This window comes from Malurus melanocephalus, unplaced genomic scaffold, assembly GCF_030028575.1.
Source record: "Malurus melanocephalus ecotype Western Australia unplaced genomic scaffold, MMel_1.1 scaffold_512, whole genome shotgun sequence".
Classification (NCBI taxonomy): Eukaryota; Metazoa; Chordata; class Aves; order Passeriformes; family Maluridae; genus Malurus; species Malurus melanocephalus.
The window spans coordinates 399330-420992 of NW_026623744.1; the positions used below are offsets into that span (position 1 = coordinate 399330).

General features: G+C 36.1%; 1 protein-coding gene across 1 annotated transcript in view; it reads left to right on the forward strand.

Moving 5' to 3' along the window:
* Positions 1-21663, forward strand: part of EIF5B (eukaryotic translation initiation factor 5B) — a 35938-nt gene that overhangs the window by 4155 nt on the left and 10120 nt on the right. Inside the window, exons 2-14 of the mRNA XM_057381509.1 lie at positions 8974-9099; positions 9191-9278; positions 9667-10318; positions 10771-10991; positions 11162-11312; positions 12681-12776; positions 13821-13907; positions 15160-15249; positions 17408-17703; positions 18311-18418; positions 18558-18668; positions 19515-19582; positions 20736-20877. Coding sequence (XP_057237492.1) covers positions 8974-9099; positions 9191-9278; positions 9667-10318; positions 10771-10991; positions 11162-11312; positions 12681-12776; positions 13821-13907; positions 15160-15249; positions 17408-17703; positions 18311-18418; positions 18558-18668; positions 19515-19582; positions 20736-20877 — 2236 coding nt within the window. The remainder of the gene's footprint in view (positions 1-8973; positions 9100-9190; positions 9279-9666; positions 10319-10770; positions 10992-11161; positions 11313-12680; positions 12777-13820; positions 13908-15159; positions 15250-17407; positions 17704-18310; positions 18419-18557; positions 18669-19514; positions 19583-20735; positions 20878-21663) is intronic.

A 21663-nucleotide genomic window follows, 5' to 3' on the forward strand; every position in this document is an offset into this window, starting at 1 on the left:
GGTATTGTCTACTAGTCATTCTATTTCATTCCTTGTCTGTTACTGTGTTTAGTAAATCATCTCAATGTTGTGTAGGAAAGTTCTGTGAAGGCTAGAATCTAGTTCGGAAACATTCTGTACATCAGAGTCATTGCAAGTTATCTGCTTCTCAAAAATATTTCCACAAGGAAACCTATCAAGGAGAACAGCTGATAAACCATTGAAATCCCTATTTTCCCAGTCTCATCTGGAAGACAGAAGATTTTGTAYTGAAAAATGGAATAGAATAATGCAAAATAAATTTGCCATTGCAGAAATTTATTGCCGTTTTGTGAAAATGTGTATTTTTTTTTCTCCCCAGACCTATAGTTTTTAACACAGACATTTCATATTTATATGAAAACAATCTTAATATATTTGTTGGCTTTTATTTTAAAGCAAAGCATCATTGTAAAAACACTATAAGGATCTTGGAAGCGTTTGTCGTAAGGGTGACATAAAGCAAAAAACCACTGAACTACACTAAGGCAATTTTAAGAAACAGCTTTTCCTGTTGAAATATTTATTACTTACATTATCTTCATGAAGGCATCTAAATATTATGTATAACTACTGTTGATGAAAAGGATGAAAATAGTATATTGCAAGCCATAAAGAGTTGCAGAATCTCTTGTTCCAGTTCTTTGAAGACTTCTAGAAAGCCTTGSTCACATTAGAGATTTATGGCAAGTTAAACTTCGTTGTTGTTTTTGACACTTACAACATCAAGCCAGATAAGCTCTACGTACCTTTTCTGGTTTTAATTGCATTTGTGCTATCATGTTTTTTCTGACTCTGTGCATTGCTGTACATTTGGTCTGTGCTACTCATACTGAGAAGCTGCCTAGGAGAGAAGGTTACAGTTCTGGACACAGTCTCCAATCTACTAATTGTTAATGCTTGCATAACATTCCTTTTTCTTTTCTCTCTGACTTGTCCACAAAAATAGTCCCCTAAGACTGGTAGAGGAATTAATTTTTTTGCACACAAATTTTGTGTGCACATAATTCAATCATTAAACTTGGCTGAAAAAGTGCAATGCTATCTGGAGGATGTTCTGCCTGAAGGTAGTTGGTGCCTTACAGGAGTATTTTTGGGTGATCCTGGTATTTGCAGCATCAATGACCTATTCTTCCCATCTGTCCATTTGAATTTTCTTTTTTTTTTTTTTTAAAGAATTGTTCTAAAATGTTAAACATCAATCTGCATCTTAATACTGAAATATGTTTCTTTAAATACATGCTGTAAGATGAATAAATGATTTGTTTTAATTATAGTTAATCTAGGTGGGTATCATTTGCTCTTCAGGATTACAGGTGATCTAAAGTGCAAGATGTTTTAAATGGTGTTTTTGTGATGTATTTTGATTTTATGTAGTATGATGTGTAGGATRTGGAAGTTGTGAAACATTGAACTTGGTGGTAATTTCTGTTGTTTTTGCACTTTACCTAAACAAAAAAAAAAGCCAGAAGAACTTGTTCAGGGAAGACTGAATGCTAGTTTTTTACTTAGTGTTTTATATTCCATAGTTTTAGTCATCTTATTCTCTGGAGATGTAAACTCGAAAACTGAACCTTAAAGAGCTGCTTTATTCCAGAGATCTGTTTTGCCAGCTACTAGCCACAACAGAAGCCTTTTATCTTGGATTTTGCTATATCTTTGTTTAAATGGGAATTTTAGGTTGTGGTGTGTGGTTCTTTTTTTTCCCTTTGGTGATTTTTTTTCTCCTTTGATTGGTTGATTGTTTGTTTTTTGGGTTTTTTTTTAAATATAGATTATATAAAGGAGATTTCTTATTTTTCTAGAATCTGTTTGGTTAAAGGTTAGGGTCTCTTACCTTTTTTTCAGAAGGTTTTGCTTAGCTGGTAGTTAYGCCACTCTTTCTCACCAGCCAAACTTGAAAGAGAAGGCCTGACTCTTTAATACTAATAATGGGATCATTGTCTTGGGAGCCTGAATGAAAAGCAATTACCCTTTTAGTCAGATTTACTTCCTTGCTCTCTCATGTAATTAGGTAGCTTCACCAGCTTCCTTCATCTACGAAAAATCACAAGGGTGTAGTTTCATGTAAAACTCAATTCAGTTGAGCTGTCAGATATTTCAAACCCTGTGGTGTTTCAAACCCTTGCTGTCCCCAGCTGCCAGCTGTACCTGCTTCCATAGCAGTGCATTCAGCTTATGGCCCCAYAGTGTAACTCAGGTGTGTTTTGATCTGCTGCCCAAAAAGGATTTTCTGCAAGGACTTGTAGTCCCAGGATTACCTGAGTTATCAAGGGGGGGGAAGTGTGGCTGGGAATGGGGAAGGAAGTCAATTCTTCCCTCCCCTATACCATAGCTTGAAGAAAAGGCAAGAGGGAGGGTGCCCTATTTCTGGGACTGTGATTTTTATTTTTATTCTTTAAGTGCTCTGAGCAGCATTGGTGGGTTGCATAGCTGGTGCTCATGTGGACACTCCTTCACTTTCTAGGCTGAGGAARGAGTTCATTCTTTCCTGGATTTCACACTGTGTGTTACATAAGTGAAATGTTTTCAATGGATGAAAAAACAAAAACAAAAAAAAAGAAATTTGTGGTGTTGATGTACTGTGATAGGCCAAAATGAAAAAAAAAAAGGCTAGGCTCTGGCTTTGTTTTCGTGTTTTGAATAGCTTTGCTGAGCCAGCAGATGCCTGCATTTTTCATTTCATAACCCACTTAAAGAACAAGTTGGTGGTGCGGGGTTTTGAACATTTAAATGATTACTTCCAAAGTGGTTTATGTTTTGGCACAGTTTAAACAGTTTAAACTTCTAGTTGCTCTAGAAKAACTTAAGCTGGCATTCTGTCTTTCAAACAATCTTAATAGTACAAGTGAAAACAACTACTAAAGTTTGTCATTCACCATTGGTAACTTGCTGCTTTTGTATAAACTTGTATTTAGAAATGCCTCCTTGTTACTGGGCTTACGACTCACATGGAGGATGGGTAAGGTGCTCTAGGGAAATGGTAAAGATCTGTCTGAAGGTATTAGTTTTACTTGATCTAAAACTACTGCAAAACCAGACACATGGTAACAGATGGTTCAGCTTGTCTTCAGTCTTTGTGAAGGTCGAGGGCTTTTTTTTATGCGAAAGAAAATGACTTAATGACAGTGATGTTCCTTTAAAAGTGTTTAGAAGAGCTGGTGCCCTGTAACTGATGAAATATCTCCAAGGTTGTCTCAGCAAAAATGAGTCTTCTGATTATGCAGGAATGTGGGCAGTGAGTTCACAGCAGTGATGCAACTTTCTTGCTGTGTCAACTTGCTGACTCTTCTGCCCCTTGCACTTTAAAGTTTGGTTTCATTGTTTCAGTCTGTTTTTAAATGTACAGTGTTTTCTTATGTTTCAACTACACCTTTACAGAGACACCTTAAAACCAATCCTAAATAAAAGAGTTTTAGGAAGATTTGAGTTAGAATGTAAGATGAAGGCAAGCATAAGTAATCATGTTTGTTTCGCTTGTAATCTTTCAGTCTATGTGTACACTTTAGTGTGGTTTCAGCARGAGAGTTATCCTGTCAACTTTGTTTGCAAAGCTGGAAGTTGGATTTCGAGTAGTTTAGGGCTTGACTCATTTTAAGCTGAATTCTTCMATTTCTGCAGTTTCATTTACCTAATTTCAGTAGAGTCAAATTGATATGAATGAGGGCAACTCAGCTYCTTTGTATAATCCTGTTGCTCCACTCTTTCAGTTCATTAATAGATTAACAGTTTTTCTTAGCCCTTTATGTCACTGCAGCCTAGTCAGGATGTCATCTCTGTCATATGTAGCTGTCCAGCGCTTCTTTGTAATGGGGTTTTTTCCCGTGTGTTTTGGGATATGTATTGTAGGTACTGTAACAAATCTACTAGAAGTCCTAATTGTGTGTGGTCTTAAGAAAGCATAGGAGATAAACATGCATGTTTGCTGGTGATCTTGCTCATATAATGAGCTTGTCTGTTAATGAAGAGTCTGTGAAGTGCTGTTGGTCAGTTGGCTTTCCTTCACTAGAACCAGTGCAGAAAGCTGGAGGAGCTTGTTTGGCAAGGAGGGGCTATTACGTGCTTTTGCTGCAGCAAATCACTGAGCTAAGAAAAATTATAAAAGCTTATAAACTCTTATTTCAATAGCTGTAGTACTTCATTCTTGCATCTGGCTGTTTTCCTGGGCAGTGCCGAGGAAGTCTTTCAAATTTCCATGCCTAGATTTGTCTGTTATATTGTAGGTGTTATCTGTCCTTAGTATGGAAGGTTCACACTATGAAAATCCCTTAATGATGAATGTATTAACTGTGTCAGTACTTGAAATAAATTTTTAATCTTCCACAGAAGAGTGAAGTGATATATAGTTAAAGTACTTGTAACTGTATGAAAGACATACTTTMTTAGGAGGCACTGGTATTTTTTATCTTATTTGAGAATTGCAAGTTTAAATCTTGATTTGGAGCATGACAGCTTCTGTTCTGGTGAGTGGTGCACTGATGAATACTGTAATGTTGTGGACTGTGAAAGAAATGGTAGAACTTCAAAATTTAAAAATACATCTTGCTAATTGTGAACAAGTGTTAGAAGCTGTGACCTTCACTATGTCAGGRCTTTTTAAAAGCAAAATGGCAAAGCATGCCTCTAAGAGACTAAAGTAAACCCTATAATGTGGAAACSAGGATTAATGTACATTTCAGCATTTGGAAATCAGAGCTGTGTTAGGGTCAGCTCTGGTCTCCAGATGGCTTCCACGGAGAATTTCTAGATTCTGGCTGTTGCAGGCCATTGCATCAGAAAAAGAACTTGATCCAAAACTCTGCTTGTCAAAAAAAAAAAAAAAAAAACTGTGCTTGTCATGTTAAAAAAAAACAAAACAAAACAAAAAAAAAAAAACCCCACAACAAACACCCCTCAAATGAAATAAGCCAAACACCTTAAGGTGTTTTTAGTATTTTTTGGCAGATGTGGTGCAATAGCTGAATGGTTGGTTTGTTTGTTTTTAAAGTGCTCTTCTAGTCTTAAATACTGTTTCCTTGCTGCACTAGCAAGAGAAACACAACAGAGGTTTGCTTTTTTTTTTTTTCCCTACAGACCGTGTATCTAGCAGTCACAAGATTTTTTTCACTTTTCTGACTCAATAGCTTGTAACTGTGTGGGATCTTATAAATAGAAGAGCTACTGGATGTCTTTGTACATCTGACTGAGTAGTGGTAGGTGACAGCTCTTTSATTTGCTAACTGTTTTAGTCTTCACACTGAAAGAAATTTTACTTTATCTTATAGGCAAGATTTGGAATTGTAGCTTTATTTGTTGCAGATTTTGTTTAACATGTAACATGAGCAATTTAGGTTTGTGTTTCTATTACTGGCCTGATTTGATGCTTTGTGTGAGAGATGTTACTGAATTTCCTCTGTTGCCCATGTATGTTTTAAAAATCTCCAAATACTTTCTTGGGATGGTCTGCGTATATTTGATCCTGGTTTGGTAAAGAGTAGTGTGTTATCACAGCATTTAACTTGAGAATATTCAGGAATCTATCCTTAAGTGGCTTTTCTGATGCAATACAGGTTTTCATTAGTCTATGCAGRCAACTTGTACTGAAATCCTTTTGGGCAATAGTTGATTTTTTAATTTAGGGCATAAAAGTAAATATTTTTGAGTATAAAATATGTAAATGCTTCTATGTGGTATTTTAAAGATTTATRTTGCTGTAATCCTGCTTAAATGGCAAAAAGCCACGAAATTGTGCAGAAGTGTTGACCACTTTTTGATTAGTGATGTAATTCTAAATAAAAATTGTTTTGTTTGATATCTGCAATGTAGTGATCTCTGTGTACTTGATTACTGTAATCTTTAATTAACATGACTTGTCTTTCTTCACTGCAGAGATTTGCCTTATATTAGGCATAGACCTCTGTGGAAAAATGTCTGCAGCCGTTTTTTTGAAAACTGCTTATATAGGTTTGCGTGAAGTACACACACCTAATTTCTGCTGTAATTTAATGCATTAAAATAGTCATTAAAATGACTATTTTAGCAATATCAGAACTCTTTTTATATCTGGCAGCAAAAATAGAGGTTGAAATTGAAGTATGTGAATAAGAGAAGTGGCTTACACTTTCCTTGTGAAACAAAGGGAAAAAAAAAGAAGAGGAATTAACTCCTCAGCAGTGCAGTGACACTTTGTTTTCATTTTAACACTTTCCAGATCTCCTTGAGCCCTTTGTGGTGGGTAAGTATGGGGTTATTTTTTAGTGCAAAGCATTGTGATCTTAAATGGCCTAAGGTAGTGAGGCTGTGAAATCTCTTTTTGTAAAATCTTCACACAAAAGTGGTTTGAGGTCAAAATTGAAAACCGCTTGAACATTCTGGTCCTTTCAGGTTCCTGTATCAGGCCCTCTTAGGGTTGGATCCTAGTAAAGGCTGAATGGAGACCTTTTTGCGATCTTGGAGGAGAAGGTTTCTGAAAGAGTGTTTGGGTTTCTGAAATGTGTGTTGGGGGACTTCCTAAAAACATTTACAGGAAAATATTTCTAGATGTATTTAACAATGCCCATAGGGAAGAAGGTCTCCTGTTATGTATCTAAGTGTAGTGGGTTCCCCATAAGATAAGAATCTTTCAGGATTAGGGGGAGCACCTTCTTAATCTTCTTTTCAACTCTCTTTTATTGTGAAATCTAGTAGAATATTCCTAGAGTTTTAAAAGATGAGGAAATTTAAGGTCAGTATGGGAATAAACTTGTAGTAATGGAAGCCAGTGTTTGAATTCCTTGGCTTTCCAATGATATTTTTGCTTGTCAGTTCTTAAGAATTATAGCTGTATATGTGAGTGCATGTAGCCTTAATTTTACTTTACTTCATTGAGGCACAAATATTTGAAGCTTGTGCTGTCACTTAGTAAATGGAAGTGTGGTGGAAAGTACAATTTGGTTTTTTTTTTTTTTTTTTTGGTCAGGAATGGTTGGCCATTTTTTCAGAAACTAAGCAGTGAAAGCCAAGTTTGGGAAAGCTTTTGTAGTGTATTGATGCTACTACTGGGACAGCTGGAGAGTCTTTATTATTATTATTCCTAAACTGTTTTTGCTGGTGGGTGTTAAAGCTTAATGTCTGTCAGATAGTTTTTTCAGAGTTTGAGATTTATTTTTTTTCTCTAAAGAAGTTTTCTTCTTCAAAGTTCAGTTGAAGTGAATTGATTTAACAACAAATAACTTATCCCTGTAAAGCCTGTACCCTTGAAAACATGAGGTACCACAGACATCTTTTGTAGTAAAAATATATATATATATATACTTGGACATAACTTTCTGCTAAACTGTATGGTGAAAAGTCAGTCTTGATAATACCTATGTAAAATATAAGTTGTTTAAAGGCCTGGTGCTTTAGTATCTGAACAACAATATGGTTAAGACCCTGTAGTAATAGAAGCGGTACAGCTTTGGAAAAAGTAGTAGTAGAGCTACTGCTACATGTGTTTTGGTGTTTTCAAACAATTTAAAGCTTTTTCAAACTATTTCAAGCTGAGTGGGTGCTAATAATTTCTGCTCAGAAGAAAATATAAGATCTTAAAAATACAAATAATCAATCTTGRCCTTTAAATAAATGAAGTACTTTGTTGCTTACTTGTGCTGTTATCACATATAGACAGTGTTTGGTGACTTGCATATCTACAATACATGGGGTAAAATAATGGTGTCAGCATTCACTTGCAAAAGAATTCAGCCCTCTCTTTTTTTGCAAAGAGAGCTGCAACTGAGACTTAATGAATTTTAGAATCTGTAGCTGAAAAATTAAATACTTGGTTTTCTTTATTAAGATTCAACTTCTGGGTTTATAAATTGGCAAGAATGAAGCTCTTGTAGTGTAGAATTTGCTGATATCTTGAAAGTCCTGAATCTGGAAGAAATTTGTTTCCCTTATTTTTTGGATGTAGTTTCAGGTATTTCGTGGGTTAACCTTTTACTGATTTGTCCTGAGTGGGTACTAATAAATGAGATAGTGAAATTGTAAAACAGTTTTCTGTCCAGGTATCTTAAGAGGGGGTTAAATTAAATATTAATAGCTTGTTGATTGAGTGGTTTTTGAAACTGCAAGTTGTGATAAAAGTAGCGTCAGACCAGTTTTGATCTGAGTACTGAAGCTTTAAGTGTGAAGCAAGGAATAACTAAGTCTCCTTTCTTACAATTGTACTTTGCATGTGATGAGGTGCTAAAATATCKGGACAAAAACTTCTTTTGGCTTTCTTTAGGCTTCAGAGTTGTACAAATGATTGCTTGTAAACTACATTTTTTATGATCTGCTTTAAAGTCTGGCTTGGGGCTGAACTCTGTTCGTCTGTGTGACTTCTTTTCTTGAAAGATAAAATTCTCAGTCTGGTGGCAAAGCMTAGGCAACTGTTACTGTGAGTTGGAAGCTGTAAAGAACTTGCACTTAATTGCTAGATAAAAATCCAGTAGTTTTTTTTGTTTGCTAAAGGGTATTTGAAGGAGCAGCTAARTMTCTCTTAGTAGGATTCCCTGGTTGTGAATTGCAAWATTTCTTTATTTGTGCTTCATTTTTAAGCTTTCATTGTGGTGACTGCTTTTCTATCAATGACACCTACTGTGATTTGAAGACCAAACAACTCATCTTTTGGGGGAACAAAGCCAAACAATCTAGTTACATTCTTSCAAGAAGTTACATCAAATTGCACAGCTAAACTTTTAAAGTCGATGTTGCAAGAACAGAATGTATTTTATTGTTCCCCCTCCTTTCAAGCAGATGACATGTGTGAAGGTTTTTCCTTCCCATCCTACTGAGTGCAATAAGGTGACAGTGCATAATAGTTTTTTACAAGTAAGGTATTTTTTCCTGCATTGCACGGTTTGTGATTGATTTTGCATTTTGAAATTTTTATCTGTTTTATTCAGATGGCTTCTACTTACGTAAACTTTAACTTTGAACTTGTGATAACCCTGCTTTCCTTCTTCATTTTAGTGGAAAAGATGATATTGATATTGATGCCCTTGCTGCTGAGATAGAAGGTGCAGGAGCTGCAAAGGATCAAGAGCCTCAGAAATCCAAAGGCAAAAAGAAAAAAGAAAAGAAGAAACAAGATTTTGAGTAAGTTTGCGGTTTTTTTCTACCTGCCTAATCTTATTCCATTGTCCAAAAACTCAGTCACTTAAGTGCCCTAACTTCTTTCTTATTTTAGTGAAGATGATATCCTGAAGGAGCTGGAGGAACTGTCAATAGAGGCGCAAGGAGGGAAAATTGACAGGGAACAACCTTCTACAGGAAAGGTGAACACTGAGAGGGAGGTGGGCTTTTTAGTAGGAAATAGTTAAAATATGAGATACTTTTGTCCCRGAGAACTGGTGTTGCAGTGTAGTTGGAGATCCTTTGTGACACATGCAGCTAATGTGTTTTTTTTTTTTTTTAAATTGATCATATTTTCATGGTAAAGTCAGTCACGGAAGAASCCATGTCTTCATGCTGATAAGTTTTCAAAGCAAATTAGAATAAATCTTAATGGTGGGCTGAAGTATGGTGCACACAGCAGGAATAGTTGTTATTTTCAAGCTTTGTCTTCAGTAAGAGAGGTTTTTCTTGATATATCTTGATGCTRCTTCTTAGCTCATGATGGCAAGTAATTTTTCATGGCTGATTATTTATTTGTTTAATTACCAGGTTGAAAATGACAACGAAGAAAGCTTATCAAAACAAGATAAAAAAAGGAAAGGAAAGAGCAAAAAAGCCAATCTGGAAAATGACTATGACAGTGAGGAAGTGGAAGATAAAGACAAAAAATCTAAAAAAACTCAGAAAGCAAAACAAGACATGCTTTCTGGCAGTGATGATGATGATCATGAGACACAGCTTAAGAAGAGCAAAGGGAAAACACAGAAGTCAAGTAAAAARCATGATTTGTCTGAAGAAGATGAAGCTAACATTAAGAAAAGCAAAGAGCGTGGGGGAGGAGTGTCTTCAGGCGAGAGTGGCGATGAATCAGATGAGTTCTCCCAATCTAGAAGAGGACAAAAGAAAAACCAAAAGCCAAAGTCTGCTCCTGCTGCTGAAAGTGGGGATGATGAAGAAGAACCTTCATTCAAAGTAAAAACAGTGGCTCAGAAGAAGGCAGAAAAAAAAGAACGTGAAAGAAAAAAACGTGAAGAAGAGAAAGCCAAATTGAGGAAGCAGAAAGAGAAGGAAGACTTAGAAGGTGGTAAAGAACCAGCAAAGCCAAAGGAATCTCTAAAGAAAGCTGAAGAGAAGGCTTCTCCTGAAGTTACAGTAATCCCTGGCCCTGGGGGAAAAGGAGAGACTCCTGCAGGAGCAGAAGGTTTGTAACATGGTTTCTAAAACTGTAATTTAAACACTATAGTTTTTATAAGGCCAGAAAAGTGCCAGGCAGTGAGGATAGGTTGTTGGTTTATTTTGAATTTATTTTGAATACTAGATATTTGGTGGCCTTGTTAGACTCTCTTTGTTGGCTCACAGGTGGCTGTTTCCTGGCCTCTAGTTTGGTCAGGTACATGGGAAAACAAGCCAGATGGTGAATTCTCATTAAAGTATATGATTTCAGTTCTGTATTGCAAGAATATTTTTTCTCTTCCCTGTTATTCTGATACTTTGAGACTTCAGACCCTGACTTAAGAGGCAGTTTTATTGTTTTCATTATGAAATGTTTATATAGAAGCCAGTGAAAGTATTCCTTATTTGCTGTTATTTATTATATTTGAAACATTAATTGTGCTTAAGGTTTCCTTGAATTTATGCCTCTTTTTTCTGTAGCTGATGACAATGAGGCAGACAAAAAGAAAAAAGACAAGAAAAAAAAGAAAGGTGAGAAAGAAGAAAAAGAGAAAGAGAAGAAAAAAGGTCCCAGTAAAGCCACAGTTAAAGCCATGCAAGAGGCTTTGGCTAAAATGAAAGAGGAGGAGGAAAGGGCAAAAAGAGAGGAGGAAGAACGCATAAGACGACTGGAGGAACTTGAAGCAAAACGCAAAGAGGAGGTACCGTATATCTCACTCCAAGGATAAAATAAGGGAGAGAGTAACCTTAATCTGTCTGCTTGCTGGTGCGATTGGTGAATTAATATGTTTCTTGTGAACAGARTATATTTGGGCAGCTTTTGTGTAAAGCATGCTTTAGAGTTTTGGCATGTTTCTTAATCTTYTTCTAGGAACGATTAGAGCAAGAGAGGAAAGAAAGAAAGAAACAGAAGGAAAAAGAGAGAAAGGAGCGTTTGAAGAAGGAGGGAAAGCTTTTAACAAAAACTCAACGAGAAGCCAGAGCCAGAGCAGAGGCTACTCTTAAACTACTCCAAGCTCAGGGTAAGCAGTAAAGTGTAATAATAAGTAAAACAAAGTCAAAACAAAAAACCTAACCAAATTTCATACACGTTACTGCTGTGTTTATTTTTTTCCTCTCTGTAGTTAGGAGAGCGAGTACTGAGTGATTCCATGTAAAGCTGCTCTGTTGTCAAGGAAGGCAATGCRCGCCCTCGCTTTCCCTTTATTTTTTAAGTCGGCTTAAGCATCTGTCTTTTCATCTTACACTTCAAATATAGAACTTTTTGATATATTCTACTTGCAGTTTAAAGATACAAGTTGTAGAACTTAGGAAGAAGTACGTAAAAAAAAATGGCATAATCCAAAAGCAAAGAAAAGCAGATGGGCTGTGCTGAAGGTGTTGTAAGACCAGTGATCTGGATCTTGTTGAATTAATTAAGGTGCTCAATAGTTGGTGACTGAAAAACAAAGTAATTTGTGAGTGCTGAGTATCTTTGTATTTGTAGAGTACACTATCTGACACTTTACTGGTAGGTGGATATATAAATGTAGGAATCTCTGTACCTAGTAAAAAGTTTGGAGCTCTTAAACATATTTCTCCTTGGTCATTTACTGTAGCTATTAGAATCCTTCTATTTATGGGCTCCTACAACTGCATTTTTTGTCAAATCTGCAATATAAGTCACTCAGTACCTGCGAGAATTTTGTGTGCAGCAGTAATTAAGTTTTTGATTTGTCTTTGCACCAAACTTCTTTTTTGATTGAATCCCTTGATACATTACAKCACCTGCTTCCTGGTGAGGCAAAGATGAAGCTGGTGAATTGATCCTGGCATTATTTTAATATCTGAAACCATGAGTGTTGTTACTATMAAAAAACCAGCAAACCAATAAACCAAAACTCCCAACATGGAGCAAAAGGGAAAATGCTATCTACTGGACGACCCTAAGCATTTAAGAAGGGTTGTGCTTCTGAACTACTTCAAATTGTCTGAAAGTAGGACCATTGGCAGACAGGTTTTAAGTGAGTTTTTGTATAGCAGACCTTAAATCTTTAAATTTGAGGTATATGTTTATAACATGTTACGTAGGTTCGTGATAACTTCAAACCTGCAGTCACAGAATCCATTTGGATTTATTGTTTAGTTTCGTTTCATTGCCACTCCCTTCYTTCAGTTACCTGACTTCTTTTTGAGAGCAGTCGGGAGTATCTGAAGAACTCACTCAAGTTTTCTGGCTTTTGAATTCGAGCTTTATCAAAAAAAGAAATTACGCAATAACCTATTTTCTACTCTTTCTTCCTTCATCTTCCAATTTTGGGAAATGTGTTCTTAATTAAACCAAAGTTTACGTTTGTTAATTACCTGGATTTTCTTTTTAACAGTGTTTGGTGGTTTTGTTTTTTTTGCAGGTGTTGAAGTGCCATCCAAAGACTCTGTGCCAAAGAAGAGGCCAATATATGAAGACAAAAAGAAAAAGAAACAGCAGCAGCCAGAAAATAAAGAAGGTATAGTATGCATATAGGGATACCTTATAAATTAGTCACATTTGTGGAAGTATTTCTGAAATAAATCAGCTAATCTTAAGCTAATTGCACTTCAGGATGCCTCTGGGGTTTTTTTGATAGTCCTGCCCTCACATCCAAGAGCTGATACATTAGAATCCTTAAGTTGTTTTGAAGGCTGCTCTCTTTATCCATTTTTTGCAGTCTGTTGATTGTTATTTTTTCCTAACCTTTGTCTTTGGATTTTCTAAATGTTRGAGATGTACAGGATGTAAAGGTCTTTCTTGAATGTGATGTTGAATGCTTTGTATGCATATGTAGGTCAAAATGCTAAGTAGTTTAAGTAATAATGACTTATAATTAAATCTGAGTTTGTCCCAGCATGAAAAGGGATGATCCTATTTTTTTTTTAAATTTGAGACTGTTTATTTATTTTTTTTCTTGTATATTAAAACAAATTTCAGCTCCTGGGTGCAAATTGTTCAGAGTAGTTCAAAGAGCTGCATTTTTGAAACCTTGTGTTGGTTAGATGTAGGTTGAATGTGTCAGTTTTTTGCTTTTATGGTTTGTGATTTTCCTCTGGGGGGGTTTACTGTTGCACTTCTCAAGACTAATCCTTAGTTTAAAAATTACAGATGTATTTATTTAGCTTTTTTTTTTATTTTTTATTTTTTTTTAATTTTTTTTATTTAACATGAGCTATATCCCTACTTATCATTTATGGAGTGTGTGTAAAGAATTGAAAATGGTGCATATCTGAATTGATATTGAATCAGTGTTTTTTTTTCTTTTGAAAGGAACAGTAGGGAAGTATGGGTAGGACATTAGCAGTACTTAATTTTCTCTTCTTTTAAAGAAAGTGAGGAGTTTCTAATGTTGAAAGCAATGGTTATCCTCTTAGCCAATAACTGACTTGTCTTATAAATTATTCAAGTGCTTAGAAACACAGATCTTTTCCAAATAAGCTGGAGTGGAGCTGTATGTCTAAGTAAGTCAGTTTGCACTTTGAAAGTGTGTAGCAATCAACTTCCTGTCTTGCAATTTCAGAAAGTGTGGAGGTAACTTCCCCAGCTGAAGATGCTGTAGAACTGGAAACACCAGTGAAAGAAGAGATTCCTCTTCCAGTAGAGCCAGGTTGGTAGTAATGTTATTAAATTTCAAATACTTAAGCCTGCGTGTCAGTGTTGCATAATAGTTATCATACCTTGTTGGGTGGGGCTGAGTGGCCATCCTTTCTTGAGGTAGTTGGTTTTTTTTTTTTTTCTTTCCTTAAAGGAGGAACTGATGMAATTTTATGGAGTAAAAGGCATGAAGCTTCAAAAAGAGTGTGTAAAGGTCTCTTTTTCTGGGTAAACTCCAGTTCAACACAACAGTGTTCAATTGGCTTAGTGAATTATCTCAAATAAGTACATTCAGTGCCTTATTTGCTCTCTTGGCTTTGAGTTTTCAGCAAGTGATTGTTGCCCTCATTTTTGCCTACACACAGTACTTATTTTGTCAAAATCACATTATACTGGACTTCTTCTTCGCAAGGAGACTGTTTCAGTTTTTATCCTTATTCTTAAGTCAGATAAATACTGACAAAATGTGCAGTTTTTGAAAACAAAGCCGAATATGTCCTGTGTCCTGAATATAGCTTGCCTTATTTCATGATCGCCATTCCAKTGCCATGAGAGAAGAGCTCACCAGCAGAACATTAGCTTCTAGCTAATATTCCAGCAGTGTGRAACTTATTCTTCACTTCAGAGCGCTGAAATTTATGACACATGTGCTGCAGCAAATGTGTATTGTATAATGCTTTTTTGGAGAGGGTTGCAAGTTTGCATTTTCCCATTTGTCTCTTACTAAGAGCTGGAATATTTTCTATATCTTACTGAATTCCYGCTGAATTAATATGTTTAATGCTTCTGGAGTCTGTGGTATAATTATGTTAAGGCACCTGGTGTCCTTTTTATAGAAAATTTATATTTTTGACTAGTTAAAATTCTACTGTAACCCAATTTATATTCTTGTTTCTCTGTCACTTCGTTACACTTAGTGACTGTTAATTGGGCAACTCCTTTCAATTGTGGTAGAGGTTTGTGTGGCAGGCATTATGCAGGCACTGGCATGATAGGCAGACGGGATTAGTAGATTTTTTGTGTCTTCAAAAAATCACAAAAAATGGCTAGGCAAAGAYGCTAGCACTACATGATTTTTGTGGAGAGAATTGGTGATTATTTCTTAAGAATGCAGCACCTTCTTTTTATGGAACGTGGAGATAATTCAATAGAATTAYGGTACAAGCAAACTTGTAAGTTTCAGTTGGTAGTATCTCAAAAGAAGAGACATCTAAAATGTATGTTGCTGGCCTGATTTTTTAAAACTTTATTGTTGAATTTCTTAGTTTCAGAAGAAAAGGAGGAAGAAGATGAAACAGAAGATGCAGGTCTGGATGACTGGGAAGCTATGGTTAGTGATGAAGATGGAGAGAAAGGTGGGCATGTAAATACCAAATGTATAAGTTTTTTTCTGGTTAAGAGGTTCAGGGCTGAGTTTTCTGTTTTTATAGAAGACACTATTTTACTTAGATTTTTCCTCTRCTCTGTTAGATAAATTGTGAAGTAACTGATGATAGATATAAAAACCTCTTCTCGAAAGCCGARCTTCCAGAAGCCACGCAAATACTGCTTAAGCCAACCCTTTGAAGATACTCTCAGGTGCAGTTACCATCTAAAATAAATTGATGGTAATTTTTTGTTCTTTTTTATGAGAGTTCTCTTCTCTACTATGTGCTTAAACCACATCTGAGAGTTTAGGGAAAAGGTATTGTATTTCTATACTAATTTTTCCAAAGCCATAGTATTTTTATTACACAAATCTGGCAACATCAGGAGAGTAACCCTGAGGGAAGTTTTGAAAGAAGTGGAGGGCTAAAATGATGTGAAGGTTAAGTGTGCATGTGTTATAGTAAGTTCTCTTCTACAAGGAAAGGCTGAGAGAATTGGGATTGTTCAGCCTGGARTAGGGAAAGCTTTGGGTAGACCTAATTGCAGGGTTCCAGTGCCTGAAGGGAGCCTACAGGACAGATGGAGASAAACTATTAACAAGACATGTGGTATGAGGACAAGGGGAAATTGAATCAGTTCAGCTGAGAGTAGGTTTAGTTTAGATATGAGGAAGAGATTCTTTGCTGTGAGRGTGGTGAGAYGCTTCTCAGGYTGCCCAGAGAAGCTGTGGATGCCCTATCCTTGGAAATGTTCAAGCCAGGTTGGATGGGACTTTGAACAATCTGGTCTAGTGGAAGGTGTCCCTGTTCATGGCAGGGGGGTTTTGTAACTAGATGGTCTTTGGTTTGGGCTGAAAGGGACTTCATTCTGTGATTCAATGATATGCTTCTTTGTGAGGCAGATTTGGAAGAAAGGAAAGAATTGCCAGAACATTTATATTCCTGTGCATGTGTGCCAAAGGCTATATTCTGTCTACACTCAACAGCAATGTTTATGGGGAAGTTAGAGCTGTGCAAGATTGCAGGGATAACTTCTCAGATATTTTCTTCCAGTGATTGAGAAAAGTGTATTTCTGTGAGCAGTCCTGACAGGAGTTGGTTACTGGACTTAGTACTTCCATAATGTATCTTCATTGTTTCTTATGCACAAAGACCATTTATTCATCAAGTACTTCTTACTTKCTCAGGCCTGTAGTTCTGACACCTGTGATTTCAAGTATAATACTTTATATACAGATACATACAGCAGAATGGATTTCATTTCARCTGTGTTCCTCTGGTGCTTTTGAGTTCTAAGAGCTGCTCACCTTCTTAAGTGTTTGTTTTAGTCTGGCACCACTGTCACTGTGCCGGGGAGGACATAGCACTTCTTACTCCTTAGATTTAAAAACTCTACCAATGGGATCCAGAAAAAAGCCTTCCTGGGAATTAAATTCAGTGTATTAGTAAGCTGATGGACTATGAGTGTAGCAAGGAAATGTAACAATCTCTAAGAGCAGTGAGCCTGCCAGCAGTGCTGTAAGGAGGAGAATGCATATCTTTAAAGTTTCATCGGCTTGCCTCTTACAATTTTACAGGTGATTATAAATGAAAAGCTTTCCAAGAAAGAAAATTACTTTTTGATAGTTCTTTTAGTTTGTTTACTGAGGAAGTCCTATGAAAAGTATTAATTTTCTCTAAAGAGTCTAAGAAAACCTGAAGATAGGATTTTTTTTTATTAGGTGCAAAAGACACCATTTGTTCTGATTGTTACGTCTGCTTGAATGTACATTGCTGATCAGTAGTGTACAGCATCCGTATAGTGCGGATTTGGAGTATTTTGGCCTTTAAAAAAAGGTGTTGGTGCATTATTCCTTTATGAAGTGCCCATGGCTTTAAAAAATGTCTGAATATTTGCAAATAATGTTACACATAAATGTGCTGGTAATATCATTCTTCACCCCACCCCAAACTCACTCTGCTTCTGGATTCTAAACACAAATCAGCAACTCTGAATATGAAACACTTTTACATTGGAAGCTGAAAAGTGATCTTGATGAACACTTACTATAGAACCTGCTCTCACTCCTCATTCTTCTGTAGTTGCCATCTCCCCCCCAAGTGTAAACTTAATAGAGAGTTTTTACTTAAGATTTTTTTTTAACAGAGAGCAAACCTGTCCATATTGAAGTCAAAGAACAAAATGAAGTGGATGAGGAAGAGGAGGAGGAAGATGATGAGGAGGAAGAGGAAGAAGAGAGTGAAGAATCTGAAGATAGTGAAGGCAGTGAAGATGAGGATGAAAAGACTTCAGATGAGAGAGAGGGAGGCTCCCAAGCTATTGGAAAACAATCTATGGAAAAAAAGCCCAGCAAGGAAATTAGCTCTGACTCWGAGTATGACTCTGATGATGACCGCACTAAGGAGGAGCGTGCTTATGACAAAGCTAAACGGAGAATTGAGGTATTAAGATACAATACACTTGGATTCTTGTGCTGTATAACAAACATTAATTTTCAGTTAATTTTGCCAAAAACGGTGGCTGTGTCAGGGCTAATATTTAAGCAGGTTCAGAAATTGTGTTAATTAAGAAAAAAATACTTGGTTTTGTCTGAAGATAAGGTATTTATTTTTAGGTAATTTGACCACAGAGATGGCAACTTCATTGTTGTTCCCCTCTCGCTCTATCCGTCCTGGAGAAAGAGGCTTTTGTCCTTTAAAGATAGATATTTTCAGGTTTTGAAAYGTGTGTCTAAACTGTTCCGTGCATTCATGGCTGCTAATGTTCTGAGTTTCCTCACCCAAGCTGCTTGTTCAGAATGGGCTATCAGCAAAGCTGCATGTTAGTGGATATAACTTAGCCTACTAGACTGTAACCAGAACCAACCAAACAAATATGTAACTGTTAGTCAAAATTACTTGATTTGCCAGAAGAGGGATAACAGACTTTAAATTGCCTCGAAAATCAAAGTCCCACAGTTAAATCTGTGTTTCTATGTATGTAATCAAGTCAATAGRTGAGCTGTGGTTTTGGTTTATACTTACCAATTTTTATGTGTTTTTTACATAGAAGCGACGAGCTGAAAACAGCAAAAATATGAACACTGAAAAGCTSAGAGCACCGGTTATCTGTGTCCTGGGGCATGTAGACACAGGCAAGACTAAAATTTTAGATAAGGTAAGGTGTGGAGTGTGAAAGCACTGCCTGTGCCTCTTGTTTATGCCTGTTTTTTGGTTGAAAACAAAGAATTGAAGTGTGCTCAGACATAACTTTAGTTTCTTACATGTAAGTATTTCTGGTCTTTTTTTGTCTTTAGCTCCGCCACACCCATGTGCAGGATGGTGAAGCTGGTGGTATCACTCAGCAGATTGGTGCAACTAATGTTCCTCTTGAAGCTATTAATGAACAAACCAAGATGGTGAAAAATGTAAGTTTAAGCACTTCTATGACTRCATCTTAAAAAATATGAAATACAAACTTGTGAGATTTCCTGACATGGACGGATGTACTGTCTCCCCGCCTCTGATTTTKGGGKKGTTTTTTTTTTTAATTCCTATCATTCCCCCACAAAAGGGAAGGGTGTCTCATTTTTCATACATTTGATTTCAGTTAATGCATTGCTGTTTCTTCAGAAGARTATGCAAATACTATTTACTCTGTTCTGGACAGTGTGTATATGTACATAGACTGCTTACTTGTCAGCATTTTGATTGTAAATTGAGACTTTTGAAAACCTAAGAYTCTTGAAACCTATAGAGTATATTTTCTGTTAAATACTTACCCTTTGCTGTATGTGGTGAAATTGGGCCAATTCCTGTGTGATTAATTTTATCATAGTAACTCTTCTGTATTGTTTKTTTCGGCTATTATGTCCTGTTTTGTTTGCAGAAGCAGCTGTCTGAAAAGCCTTGGTGTAATAATGGCTTTTTTCAAGATTTTAATCAATTTATTAAATATGTAAAGTTAGGGGAGAAGAGAAAATCATCAAGTCGAGGATGATACATCTCACTACCCTGAAATGTTTTCTCCTCTGTAGGCTGCCTTATCTTACAGATTTTAGCTTAGCTTATGKCCATTTGATACCTGGGGGAATGTGCTGCATATTTTTAAGGTTGAAATGACTGTTGGCTGACTTGGTTTATAGAGGGTGCTGGCCTTASAATATATCTGGATTTTTGAAGTGCAGACTGTTAGTAATGTTGCCAGCTCTTATTTTATTTTTTTTTTCTTCTTGTGTAATTTCTGCAAGATGGCTAATATTTTGAAATGTTAGTTTGACAGAGAGAACATAAAAATTCCAGGCATGCTGATAATCGACACTCCAGGACATGAGTCTTTCAGGTAATGTTTTCTCACAATGTTGTACTTCTCAGAACTGATGGGTAAAGCATCTGGAGATATTTTTAGCAAAGTGCGAGGTGTTTGCCTAATTCATTGTGTTAGTTCTCAGTTGAAAAAAAAGTCCAACAAAACCAACTAAAGTAGAGGAATTAAGTGGATTTGCTTCATTTGCAGGTGCTTTTTATATCTGGTTAATTGCTGGCCTTTTATAGCTGATTAATTTTCTGTCTTCGTGCCAATTGAACCATGAATATCTGAAAAAGCATGTAAATAAATAGTTAGTGTAAGAGGAAACATGGAAGCAGGAAGCTAGCTGGAGAAAAAAAGGTGAGGATTTCAGGTGACCTAAGTACTCTGCTATGAAAAATTAAAGCTTCTGTCCTAGTCTCTCATTTGTAGCGTCCCAGTTAAGGTAACTGAGTTCATAAGACTGGAAGTTACTATTTGCACAAGTCATCTGAGTCTTAGCAGAGATGAAATGCTGTCCAGGAACACCAGTAACATGCAGGCAAAATCAGCTAAGTCAGCCTTTAAGGTTAAAACATGACATGCATAACTGAACTCACTGAGGTGAAATCCCAGGTGAAATCTCCAAACAGAAAGATTAAGTAAGACTTAGATGTGACAATTTTCAGTATAAACCTTTGTAAGCATTGAAATGCTGTGTTGTGGGGCACTTGTTAATGTTCAGATAAATACCTTATTGTACCACTTACAGCTCTTCATCTTCTAGCCAGGTTTTGTTTGGCAGCGTAGATGTGATAGTCTGTTTACACTGTATTGTATAAAATCATCACAGACTTAGATTTTATGTAGTATATAAAAAAGTCTTGTTCAGACTCCTGCATTTCACTTTAACTGTCTCAATTCTCGCTCAGAAAATGATCAGAACAGATGTTATATTGTAAAAATAAATAATACTATGAAAACTTCTGGGAGAATAATGATTTCCTATTTTTGCTTACACATTCTTTAATGTATTTTGTTAAATGAAATTTATGAAGTGTCGTTTGAATGGTTAACATTTTTAAAGGAAAATAGCAAATTGAGCTTGAGCTTGTTTGTCAATGTAAGTTTAACATTGCATTTGGTGTTCTGTTGCTAAATGACTGATTTTTTTTTTTTTTTTTTTTTACTTTTTCTAATGTCACAGCAATCTAAGAAACAGAGGAAGCTCACTTTGTGATATTGCTATACTTGTAGTTGATATCATGCATGGTTTGGAGCCACAGACAATTGAATCAATAAATCTGTTGAAATCGAAGAAATGCCCCTTTATAGTAGCTCTCAACAAGGTAGGATAGATTTTTATTCTAATAGTGTATTTTTCCACTCTAATAGTGTATTTGGCATCTGACAATTGTCTGTTTTCTCCTTGAACTGGAATTGTTTTGGGTAAAGTATAAAGGGGTAGTTCTTAGATCCTGTGTGTTGCATGTTTTTGTGTCCTTGATACCACAATGGTGCTACAGGAGCTTTGCAGAATGATTAGTTCTACTTGGAGCCCTCACTGGTAAATTTTGCTGCCTTATGTAACTTCTGTATATGATTCACACTTCTGGAAGTTGTACTTCGGTTGTAGGGTTTTTTCCCCTTGTACATACTTATATAGATTTATTTGCATTTTCTGATAAAATTCAAACACAAGCTTCACAGTGACAAGTTATACTTTATTTTAGCTACTGATACTTGTTAGTTTGGCTTGATGACAAGCTGACTTTGAGCCCATGGAGCATTAATGTTGATCACTGGTGGAAAGTGTTTTGGGCTTTGCTATCCTAGGTGGAAAATTAGTCAGTTATTTTCAGCCCTGTTTTTAGAAATCCTGTGCATGAGAAATTATGCTTCCTGTTTGGCAGTGACCCAATGAATTATATAATATTGAACATGAGTAATTTCCATATATGACTTTGGAAGCCATCTGGCAGGCTGACAGAGAACTGTCAGAAGGCTGTTCGTGTGCTGTGTAAAAATTGCAATATATTTCAAAAAATGAAAGGAGTATTAAGATTGAAGGTGATTGGAATGGAGGAGGCCATTATCTCATTGCCAACAACAGCTACTTGGACAGAGAAGTGTCC